Source organism: Ischnura elegans, chromosome 3, assembly GCF_921293095.1.
Source record: "Ischnura elegans chromosome 3, ioIscEleg1.1, whole genome shotgun sequence".
NCBI lineage: Eukaryota > Metazoa > Arthropoda > Insecta > Odonata > Coenagrionidae > Ischnura > Ischnura elegans.
This window is the reverse complement of record NC_060248.1, coordinates 25,873,563-25,885,598: the sequence shown is the minus strand read 5'-3', so window position 1 is coordinate 25,885,598 and position 12,036 is coordinate 25,873,563. Positions and strand designations below refer to the sequence as shown.

General features: G+C 40.3%; 1 protein-coding gene across 7 annotated transcripts in view; it reads right to left on the bottom strand.

The window, feature by feature from the left end:
* The window catches only part of LOC124155560 (protein FAM184A-like), a 369,522-nt gene that overhangs the window by 60,854 nt on the left and 296,632 nt on the right, over positions 1 to 12,036 (bottom strand). Inside the window, exon 1 of one of the 7 annotated variants that reach the window (XM_046529495.1) lies at positions 5,080 to 5,812. The exons of the other annotated variants lie outside the window; for them this stretch is intronic. Coding sequence (XP_046385451.1) covers positions 5,080 to 5,366 — 287 coding nt within the window. The 5' untranslated portion in view covers positions 5,367 to 5,812. Of the gene's footprint in view, positions 1 to 5,079; positions 5,813 to 12,036 lie in introns of those variants that run through there. 7 annotated transcript variants of the gene reach the window in all.

The window sequence follows — 12,036 nt, the reverse complement described above, 5'->3', positions numbered from 1 at the left end:
CCATAAATCGATTCTTGTTTTAAAAGAAGAGAATTAAGAATGAAAAAACGCTATGTGATCTCGTAGTTGTAAAAATCTCCCAAATTCTAATTCATTTTAGCCGTTTGCGAAAATATTTCATTCATCGTTCAAAAGCGTTTTACAAGCTTAGGTGCCCGAAATCCAGTCATTTAGCATTTTATTACCGTAATATATGAAAACATACGCTAGCGATCAACAACTTCATAAATTCATGTTTATTTTTTTGACAGAAGCGGCTGGGATTAAGTTAATTGATATTTATTTCGCCGCACCAGGATGGGAAACAATTAAGAAATAGCAACAGGGAGACGAAAATTAAGAAAACATCGGAGAGTCTAAATTCACACCCGACTATTTATGTGGGTTGAATGAACTTTTCGTGCCAATGAACGTCGGGTGTTTAAGGATATAAATAAATCACGCAGCGGCTCCAGGGTTAAAGTCATCGCTTCCGATGCCGGCTTCATGGAAATAACCTCATCCCCGAAACGAACGGGTCATTTGCGCTCTTCCCAAACACCTCTCTCATAGCCCTCCACGAATCTTCAGGTATGGAGTTATTTGGGTGGGCTACAGAGGAGCGAGCGGAGAGTTTGTGTCACTATTTCTGTACCTTTCGAACGTCAAGAGAACGCTGAAGCGAAGAGGCTGTCAATAATAAATCAAACATTATGCCATTTGATTTCTCAAAAGTCTAGAAATTCTTTTTTTTTCCTTTCTTTTCAAGTGTTGAATAGGGATATCTGTATCAATAATTGATTCCATGTGTGAATAAAAATACTTTTATGCTCTTAATAGAGCATTACTTTTTTAAGTGTTAAACTATATTCAGTTCAAGGAGTTCAGAGAAAGCGAATAACAAATGGGAAATATAAGTTCAGAGTCAAGGACGTTGTACGTTACCACGACATTAGTCGAGGTAACGAGCAAGTCGTACAATAGGACCGCAAAATAGTCATTTTTGTATTTTGAATAGAGGACTGTAGAGAAACTTCCAGGCTTTTATGAATAAAGTGTAAATGATATAACAATAATCATCTATTCATAACATTCGAGTAGAGTATATATGAGTTATCTTGAATACTTATGTTTCTACGTCGTTGAAATGTTATTTGCATTTCATACCAATTAGATAACCCCTAAAATAACGCATAGTCTTTGTGGATAATCAACTCTTCGTGAAAATGGAACTTTAAAAAAATGTTTTGCGCGTTAATTTGATAGTTAATCACAGAAAATACATACTATCATCCTCGCTGGATGAGATGAAATTATTTTCGTCTGCTTTCTCTCAGAGAGAGTTTTTGGCAAGAGTTACACTGAGAGATAAATTTAGCACTTGGAACCCTTAAAATTAATATTTCTCAGATGTAGTGAGGGACTACGATTCATTTAGTTTCCCTAGCAGACAAAACATTTTCCCTGGTACGTCAGGTAACTGGCAAGTATTTCTGAAGCGATCCAATTTTACATAATAAATGGTAAAGAATGACATTAGTGACGAAAACCTTGGAACTCATCTCGCTATGATTGCTTGGAGGAGAATGTAAGAGCTCATTGTCTCACGTATGATTCATGTGGAGGACATGATACACATTTCAAAGGTGTCCTTTCAGGAAATATGAGTCAACGCGTATTACTACCAAACAGTTATTGCCTACTCCCAAGTTTTGATGGTGGGGCGACTCATTCTTCCACCCATCTGGAGTGAATGCAGAACTCGAGCTCATTTGTGACTGTTCCAAATGTCACCGGTTCGCCTTCCTCGTAAAAGCGTGAGTGAATCGGTGAGCAAGGAAGTCCACGGCTCAGCATGATACGACTGTTCGTGAAATCCCACAGTGACAGATATAACATACAATATTCCAAGGATTTTGCACGCGTATTGGAAAATAGATGAGCATTAACCCATTGACTAAGTTTGAATGGAAGTGTTGCTTATTTGGAAAAATGCAATATGGTCATCTAAACTAGTTAATTTTTCCAGTCTGAATATTTTAGCTTGTTCTTCTAGAGCCTGAAAACTGGAAGCATTTTCTCGTTACTGGATCCATGGCACCCATTAATTACTTACTGTTGGTAACACGTACTACGTTCTCATGGGATCAATCAATCCCGCTATAGCGGTCGTATTTTGTTTTATTTCGTGACGCTTGACGCTGTAATTTTTTTCTATGGTAATAAATTAACATGAATCGTTGTCTCTCCCAACGTGTGAATAGTATGAATATTAACGGTTCCAACCGCTAAATATACCTATCAGACAGTGTTATTTCTGCCAAATACTCTCACAGAGATAATGACGCTATCGTTTTGAAAATTTCTGGGTGTTTTTCAACATTTTTAACATTGGTAACACTTTGTACGTTCTTGTGAGATCAATCAATAGCATTATAGCGTTCGTATTTTGTCTTATTCTTTTTTTCGTGGCAATCCATGTCTATTTTATCATTTTAAGCATTTTACTGTCTCTCAAACGTGAAATTAATACCATAATAATTTTATATTTGAAATGCAGGTAAATGTTGGAAAGGGTCGCATATAAGCACCCTGAACATTTTGAGTAGATAGTGCTAGCTATACACGAGTAATGCGTCACGGAGGTGCACCATTTGAGCGGGAGTGATACGTCATCTTAAGGATATAGCGGGATAAGGGGCGGAATGTTGTTGTCGGCACATATCTCACTTATACTACCCAATCGACGTTGACGCCCCGGAGCTCTTTCCTTAATAGTTTTTTCGCAATGAATATTCTCTTTTCACCGGTATCTGATGACGTCACGGAGTTATCGAGAGGACGAGCCACAACTGCCATGAGTTTTTTTCTTCCTAATTTGTTGTCAAGTGACTGAATGAAATTCAATTCCTTTGACAACATGCATCTTTTTCACTATCTTTCCATCTAACTCGCTATTTCAACAGTCAATTCATAAACAAAAGTAAGAAAGTATCCGTTCTGATTTCATGAAGCAGCGCTTAGTGAAATAGTTACCTAAAAAACAAAGATATTAGGCAAGAAATAAATGGAATCCCATTTTTCTTGTTGGATTTGTGGTTGATTTCAAGTCAGCTTGTGCGACTACCCAACCACTTCCGCGAAGATATGGTGTGTGGAAAGAGGAAGTATCAACTCTGTCGAAAACAAATTCGGCCGAATAAAATTTCGCAAGCATGGAAAAACATAGGCTTGTTTTTTTTTAATTTTTGTTTACGCTTCCAAATTTGTGAAATATTCGAATTATACCTTTGGTTTTCCACAATTGTCAAATTAGTGCAAGAACTGGCTTCCCTAGGCCTTTGCGAGGATGGCACCATACACGTAGTAATAAACTATTTAATTTTAAAATAACAGCGATTCTAAATGATAGGAATGTTAATACAAATAACAAAAATTATTTTAAAAATTAAGTAGAATTAAATTACGCAGTGGTTCAAAACGATTAGGATCAATTTCCAAAAGGTTGGATACATTAGAGATAAAATAGCTGGTGAGAGATAATGGCAGTCTTAATAACTCAGAATCATTTATGAAACAGGCAACCACACTTGGTGAATTAGAATGACAAATTAAACTGCCCAAACCACAAACAAACTACTTTACAAGATAATTTACAATGTGTCTAAGGGCCACAAATGAAATGTGTTCTTTCATTACGGAAATCTATAAACAGGTGGCGAGATTTTATGCTAGTTTTTGTGCACCTGACTCCTCCTATTACGTTCTGAAGGTCACTTAGTTTGCTAGGCATTAAAATGGCAGAATATATTTCTCGATACTACACTCTTACTACATTACACGCATCATCCGCCCTTTTCAACCACACTTAAAATAGAAGTTTCGGCAGAAATGGGTATAAAATGTCAATTGCCGGCACACTATCAAGGGAATCTTGCAGTATACCTGAAAATAAAATTACCAAAATGTGCAAAACCCTACGGCCTTGCGTTTGTAGCAGCGTTTTACGTACCAAGGGAGAAAGGCCTGCCAAATGTATTGTGGGGAGTTCCGGTTCCAAATCTCAAGTTTAGGCGCCACCATTTGGCACGAGAACGATTCTTACATCACGTGGGACACGTGGGGAAAGCGGTAATGCATAGTATCGTCGCCGCATCTCAAGACATTCCTCTGACCTCAAATTTGTCACTGAGGAAAGCCCACTTCCGCGTCAGTGAGCACGTAATATCTGTGGCGCGAATATGAATACACGATTGAGCTGTTGGGTTCCATGGCAAACACCTTCATTGCATCGAATTAGATTTAATTTAAGGTCAAATTTAAAATACCAACTTAGAAAGTATTTGGGATGGCCAGAAAGCAATTGTTTTCGTTGGAAAATTTCTAATGTCTCGCGTCAATAATTTTGTAAAGACGGATTGAATTAAAAAGTGACACAAACGTTTATTCTTATGCTTTAAGTTAGCGATATTCATTCAGAAGGATATGTAATCTGATGAATGCAAAACACATTGAAAGCCATTGAAAGTACCTATAACACCGCATAAGTACCTATATGTACTCATTTTCTAATATAAGAATACGATCAAATGTGGATTGCATTAAGAAATTAAATTTTTACACAATTACGCCCTTTATAAAATTTTTACACAATTACGCCAATTTACCCTTGGGATAAATAAGTTTTCAACCGCGCGTCTTTTGACCTTCTCTTTGAATCTTTAGGTCTCACGCCCTCGTAGATACGTATAAAAATCCCGGCTAAGGCAATTTTTTTCTAAGCGAATGAATATCTAATTTAAATGCTACTGCGGAGGAGGAGAAATACTCCTGATATCCGTAAAATAAAACCGCAATATGGAAAGTTTTCACTCGTGTCTATCTATATCGTGAACAAAAACGTTTTGAAATATTTGGCATTCAGGAGTATAAGGGCTGTCACAGATAGGGGCTAAAGTAGGTTAATTAATCACATTATACCCAAATGGCACATCTTATAACACTCCTCGCTACACTTTAGCAGTAGTATTCCTTTGACCCATATTTGGGATGCACTTAAAGACACTTTAGAAAGAACTAGGTGAACTTATGGACTCCTACTTTTCCTTCTCCAGCTGCGCTTCGATTTCCGACAGCTTCTGCAGATGCGCCGGCTCGAGGGGCGGCAGGTGGATCACTTCTGGTCCCCCAGTGGAGTTGACCGCCGCCGCCACCCCACCGCCCCCTCCCTTGGCCCCCCCTCCTTTGGTGGGGGCAGTCGCCCCCTGGACGGCCACCGCCACTGCCCCCACGGCCGCCTCCGAGGGCCGGGGGTCCCCAGCATCCATAGTCGCCATCGCCGCCGAGCCATCCTTGCTCTTCTGCTTCGACCGGAAGAAGCTAAACATGCCTTCGGCCGAAACGGAATATTTGGTCCCTCGCGAATAAACCGATCACATGAGGGGATACCTCTTCACTGCACACGCATCGGCAGAACGCTCAGCGGCTCTGCCTCGATCACGCATCGCGCAGCACCACAAGTTCTTGTCGAAACTGGAGAAACTTGGGGACATCGCGACGAAACGCGTGCGGGGACGTAGAGATAGAATCTCGAGAACTTAGCCAAGTAGTGCAGTACCCCCTTGGTCGCCCTGCAACACTATTAGGACAAGAGTACTCAGTCAGGTCGTTCAGTATCCTCTTGTCTCATGGGAACTCTTCCGATCGACGTAATTGGATGGCTTAGTGCGTACGATTCGGCGCAGACCGGCTCGGAGGCCGGCCGCGCTCTTGCCGGGGATGTAGCGGCTTTCTCCTAACCGCGTCCAGCGGTACAAGGCGTCGGCTCAAGACTGAATGATCCATCCACCGGAATAGAAAACTTCACTTGGACGGAGAGGAGGGGGGGGTGGTGGGAGTTAGTAGGGGAGGGAGGGTGTTCCTGGAGTGAGCGGGAAGAAGGGGAAGGGGAGGAGGAGGGGTGGAGTAGATGAGGCGAAGGGGGCGGGGGAGGAAAAGAGGTAAACTATGACACTGGGAGAGGATGAATGGCTTGGACGAGGCTGCCCATGAAGCGGGAGACTTAAATGCACTAGGGGGGGAGGGCATTAACACCAGCGACGAGGCGGCGTGAGTCAACCCGCGGCTGTGGCGTGGAAGATGGACAAATTATTCTTCGAGGTGGGTGGGTGGGGAGCTGTGCTTTTCATGGTCGCGGGTCGAGATGGGTGGTGGCTGTAGTAAGGAAGGGAGAATACCACGTGGACTCGTAGCGTGGACGTCTTCCGGAGACTTAAAGAGATTTTCATTCAAATGAATCTGAAGGGAAAAGACCTTTACTCACAGAAGCTGGAGACATTGATGCTCAACAACTTTTTCATTCTGGAAGCTCTGCTTTGTTGCGTATTGTGTTAAAATAAAATCTAAATTTTCCGATGTGTTGAGACGCGACTTTTTTCTCAGATTATGGGTTGAACTTATTTACTCAATAAAGTAACGATTCGTGGGAAGAACTGAACTTTTCTTGGTGGTGATCATAAACACAGGCGATTCGCGTGAGACTACACAGCTTAGAATCAGGGTTGTGGCGTGGAAGGTTGGCTAATTCTTTTTCGAGGGTCAGAACTGTGCATCTCGAGGTTGTTGCTTGAAATATAGTGTATTACTAAGATGAAAAAAGAAGAGAGACGAGGTTTGAAAGCTGGCACGTCACGTAAACGGAGCCTAATTTCTCAACTGATGATTTAATAAAGGTGTTTTACTCGAAAGAAAAAAAATCGTGTTGAAAGAAAAAATATTTTGCTCGAAGAAGCAAAAACGCGTACACTAAGCAACTTTATCCTTTAGGCAGGGTTGTTAAACTGGACATCAAATTTGGGAATAAAAAAATTTATAGCTATTTAGCGCCGACTCGTCTCAGCGCATTACGAGTGTAATTCTCTGGGAAAGAGTTTCTTTGCGGAAAGATTAATGTCATAATCAGAGGAGAACGATAAAATGAGGTGAGTAAAATAACTCAAGGATTTAATTCAGGCGCAGATACTTAATATGCTTTATGTTTGCATAGTAATGCTACCCATGAATCAATAGTTTCGTTCAGAACCTAATCGTTTGGTAAATATCCCCTCTGATGCCAATGTTTTGGTTTAGAACCACGCATGTAAAACTTAAAGCTTAGTGAATGCCCTCTTGGTAACTCCTCAGTTTCCTTTAAAATTGATGACGACACGACAAGCATTTCCTACAGTACCTCTACATTATTCCCGTAGGACGTAATTATATTTAGAATATATTCATTCATATGTATTTATCCTTATATGAATATATGCGGCGAAGATAACCTCCAAATGATAGGTAACCGCCCTATCTATTCCTGGAACATGCATTGAAAGCTTCCTCGGCGTCTGCGAGTCCATTAAACAGTAAACTACTTAAGTGCTCAGCATGTTTCTGGCGCCTTTCCATCATTTCATTTGCAACGCCGGCAGTTCTTTGAGCTATGTAGGGAAGGCCGTATCAACGTACTCAGCGAATTCCTCATAACATGCGATCAGCGCGTAAAATCCATCGCACGATGGTCGGCGTGCATTTTATAGATCACATATTACTCATTCCGATGATCAACGTTTCCTTAAAATTCACCGTTAATGGATGATTGAATCTTGTTTGATGCTCACAAGAAACAATGACTTGATCTCTGAAGGCTCTTCGTCAACCCATTTGCTGTGGACATCAATCAACATCTCATTGGCGGGAAAGAGATCCCAAATAGATAACCCCATTCTACAAGTGGCTGGCACTTTCGCCATTTGCATATCATCTAGGTTCACATTAGTCTTTCTAATCCACTGTGCTTGAGTGAAAGCGCCTTCCTCGGAAAATAAATTTTACTATATGGGTTCATGCAGATTCCTGTGAATTTTTCCGAGAGAGAAGGACAATTTCGCATAATTAGTTATCCTCCCGTTTATCCATATATTCATAAAATTGAAAATGCAGCTTCTGTTAACTTGAAGTCATATTTACGCATTATTCCCGATTTCAATCTGATATCAGTTGTTATAATATAATATGAGTATAATTATAGATGGATCAAACTGCGTGGATAACACTGTGCGAATCCTAAAGCCATTGCACAACACTCAGGTTTGACAGTAGGTAAACTAATATTTATAAATTTAGCACTGAGTGAGGTCCAGAACCTACGTGTGGCGAACAAAAGTCCTGAGTCTAACAGCATTTAAGACTTTACATACACAAGTGTGATGTAGCATAAGTAGTTCTCAAAGAACTGAAAACAAACTTCTGATGAAATCTTTTCGGGTTTTTCACTATCATATGCCTGAAAGAACAAAATAATATTTGAAAAAAAAAAAGGCTTCGATCGGCTGAAAACTTGGATATACCAATAGTGCACTAATTCAATTGTGACATCGTAAACGTAGACGACCGCAATAAAAAAGGGATGGGGTGCGTGACAGAATGAAAGTAGGGTAACTCTTTTGTGACGCTTTCTTGATAAGACTTTTAGACCTCTTCTCTCTTAATGTATGCTAGGAATAGGTTTAAGAAAGACGAAAAGACGTAGAAAAAATTATGAAAATCATTTTCACGTCAACGAAAGCCTTTTATTTTTTGTGAAAGATCGTTCGAACTTGATCGAAAGGCATGCAATGAAAACACCAGAAATATTTTAAGAAGAGAGTTATTTTGAGAACCTTTACTGAGTACCCCGTAAGTGCGCGAAAGGCGGGAGATTTCTTTTCGAATCCCGGTCAAGCACATGATTTTTCAGCTGTGGAACTTTCGCATATAGTAAACGTAGAACTCGCGACAATATAAGCAACGGGTAAGTAATATAATGACGCCTTTTTTAAGAGAATTATCAAGGTTATCTCTCGTAGGGCATTACAGGAATCAGTTTACGTCATGCTGGAAATACTAAGAAAAAAAGCATTTTCAAAGCTAAATAAAACAAGGCTATATTTATTTTCACCTAAGTGAGACGTGCAGTGTACACGTAAGAAAAATCCAATCAAATATAAAATGTGTGCATGACAACATGATCAGCGGATAAACTGTGTGATGACGCCTTCTGGACGAGAAGTTTATACGTCATCTCCCGTGGGGGGCAGCATCATAAGAAACGTTTTGGGCCCACTGTTCTGCTTGGCCACCCGTTGCTCTGCTTGCCCGAGGGCCTAATCGCCGTGATGCGTGCGATTGCCACCGCCCGGGTTGGGAAGACGCAGAGCGTGGGTGGGTAGGCGGCTGCTCTGGAGATTGCAAACGGCGGGAGCGCTGGACGGATCGGAGTGATCGGAGAAAATGGAGATGGATGGACGTCGGGAGTATTTTTGGCGAGATGGAGGTGGAAGTGAAGAGGGAGGCCACATCCCATGTGCTCCAGCTATGCTTTGAGGAGGCAGGAGAAGTTCTAGATGTGATTGGGCGACTTAAAAATTAAACTTTCCCGAAGGAATTCATTGTTTTCGCGATTGAATGGGAAAAAATGTTGTTAGTTTGTCATTACGATGTATCGCTCTCGCTCTACCAGTTATATTTGGTAATTTTTTAGACATTATATGTACTTGTTATCAGCTTACGATTTCATTTTAAAACTTTCAAATAATGAAAAGGAGGCTGTAGCCAACATTTACCTTTGTTTCACATTCTAAAATTTTTATTTGAGAAAATAATGAAGAAAATTGTCCGTATTTGAGGTGAAAATGAGAAAGTATTTTTTTTGATTCTGACAGTGACAACAACTTTTGATTCCTGTTGTACGTATTCTACAACAAATCTCTGAAGAATTAAAAAACAATGCCCTTTTCAACAAATTTATGCTCCATGTTGTTTTTTTATCCATCTCAGCATCGTTTAATACCTATTCATTTAGGGTAGGTGCTTATTTGAATAGATCTTTTTAATCTAAAATTGAATTAAATTTTATGTCACACGGACAAATTCCTAACATAAGCTAACTAGTTTTTCCTGAAGGAATGAAATTAATTTCTTTCCCAACATACCAACTCTGCACCATTACTTCATCTCATCACAGTTTTACCACGTCGAATTCCGATGGAAATCATGGGCCTTGCCGTTTGGAGACTGGCCGCCCGAGGGCGCTGTTTCTGATGATTGTGCCACCATTTCCATTCTTTGGAGGCGTGAAGACATGCCTGCCTCGGGGTCTAGTCGTGGAAGGGTGGGCATTGAACGCAGGAGGACCTTTTAGTCGTGCGAGATTGCCGTGATGTTTGGGGGAGCTGAAAGTGCGCATTGAGTTCTGGAAGGAGGAGGGATGGGCAAATCGACATGCCAAGGAGATGAAATTGCCGACGGCGACAGACAAGGGTGAAACGGGGAGTTTACGCAGTTCTGCACAGGCGTGATCAGGCGCGGAGTGGGGGGAGTTGACTGCAGGCAATCACGCCCGTGTGCGACATTGCCAAAGCCGTTCGGGGGGAAGTTTCACACCCGCGGGCGAAAAGTAATTCCTCTCGCCTCCTTTCTGCAACACTGCATAAATTTGTATTATTATGGTGCATTACAAATGTATGGGTTTAAAAAAACTGTATCTATGAGCACAAACCATCGGTTAAGGTAGGTAAATATGTAATATTTTGTTGAGAGTATGTTGCTCCGTATCCTTCCTGCGTGCGCAATAGTCTTACCTACCAAATTTTCATCCTCTATGTCCTTTAGAAGTTTTCTGTCCTCACCCACCTTGTCTAGAGCTGTCTTGTTTATTTTCTGCGTTTAGAGATATAATTTGGAATCAAAATGTTTGTTTATAACTTTCACTCATCCCCTGCTACGCCCATTACATAACGTAAGATATTTGATGTAAGTGGTGAAAGTCCAACTATTGTTTTTTATATAAAAAAAACTTATCATCAAACCAAAGAAATTAATATGAAATGTAAAAGTCTTTGTCCCATGAAACTGATTTATTTGTGGTCGGGTAAAAGTTTTACGTGTTCTTGTTTGTGATATTAGGCCGGTGAGATACAAAACAATTTTTATTATTTTAAGGCACCAATGAGAAAGATATGACATGAGGTTGAGACAGTTACAAGTTTTGTATGAAATAGCGAGTCACAGAAATTTTCCCACTGGAGGGAAAGGTATTTTATAGTCCCGTTCTTTCCTTCTGAATTCCACTGGGAAGTATTTTTTTCAAGGAGGTCCGCAGAAGGATGCGGAATTTACTCCCTTTGCCGTGAAACAGAGTAGCATCCATTTTGTTGCATAAATATTCCATAAGCTTCATGTGTCGTGGGTAAGAGAAAGAACAGCATGAATATTTTTTTCATTCAAAACGCATCATGTGAATAATATAAAGGTGACAGCTTATATTTTGCCCCTTTCAGCCCTCGGAAGTTTGTTGGTACTTGGAGCATAACTTTTTCTGACTACCACCGTATTACACATTCTCAGAGCTTCTACTGGACTTTTGATATTTACGATAAATGATGAGTCGATCTAAATTCACTCACTGATGATACAGATCGAATTTCATGCGAATCTTTAATTATTTCGTCATTTGTTTTCAAATTTTCCACCAAGGGAGTAGTTATCACCAATCAGTGAATTTTCGTTACAATCAATGTCAATTGCAAGCTTGAGAATATACAGTCTTTTATGAATTTCAATAAAAAATCTCGAATATCAGCTTAAGTGTGGCAAGCAGGCACCTAAAATTAGAGCTTGCACGGAGTTTGTAATTAGATGGGTGAAATATCCGTGTCGAAACTGTAAGTTATCACAATTTGAAAATATATTACAATTGCTACATTGAGTTTGATTGAGGTATGTATGAGGATGCACTAAAGATAACTTGGAAATTTAAAATAGGATTGTTTAGCCTTGCGTGAAGAGTAATCGAGGCACGGTTATTAGACACAGACGAAGTAATCAAAGCAGTGGAGTCGATAGTATAGCCTTCACCATTTTTATTGGCGGATAAATATAAACGATATACACATGAAGACGTCAGCGGAGGTGTTGAAATCTCTGTAGGCGCCATCTATGAATAGACAGCGACTAGACTTCGGCTTCCCATGCGGTTTCAAT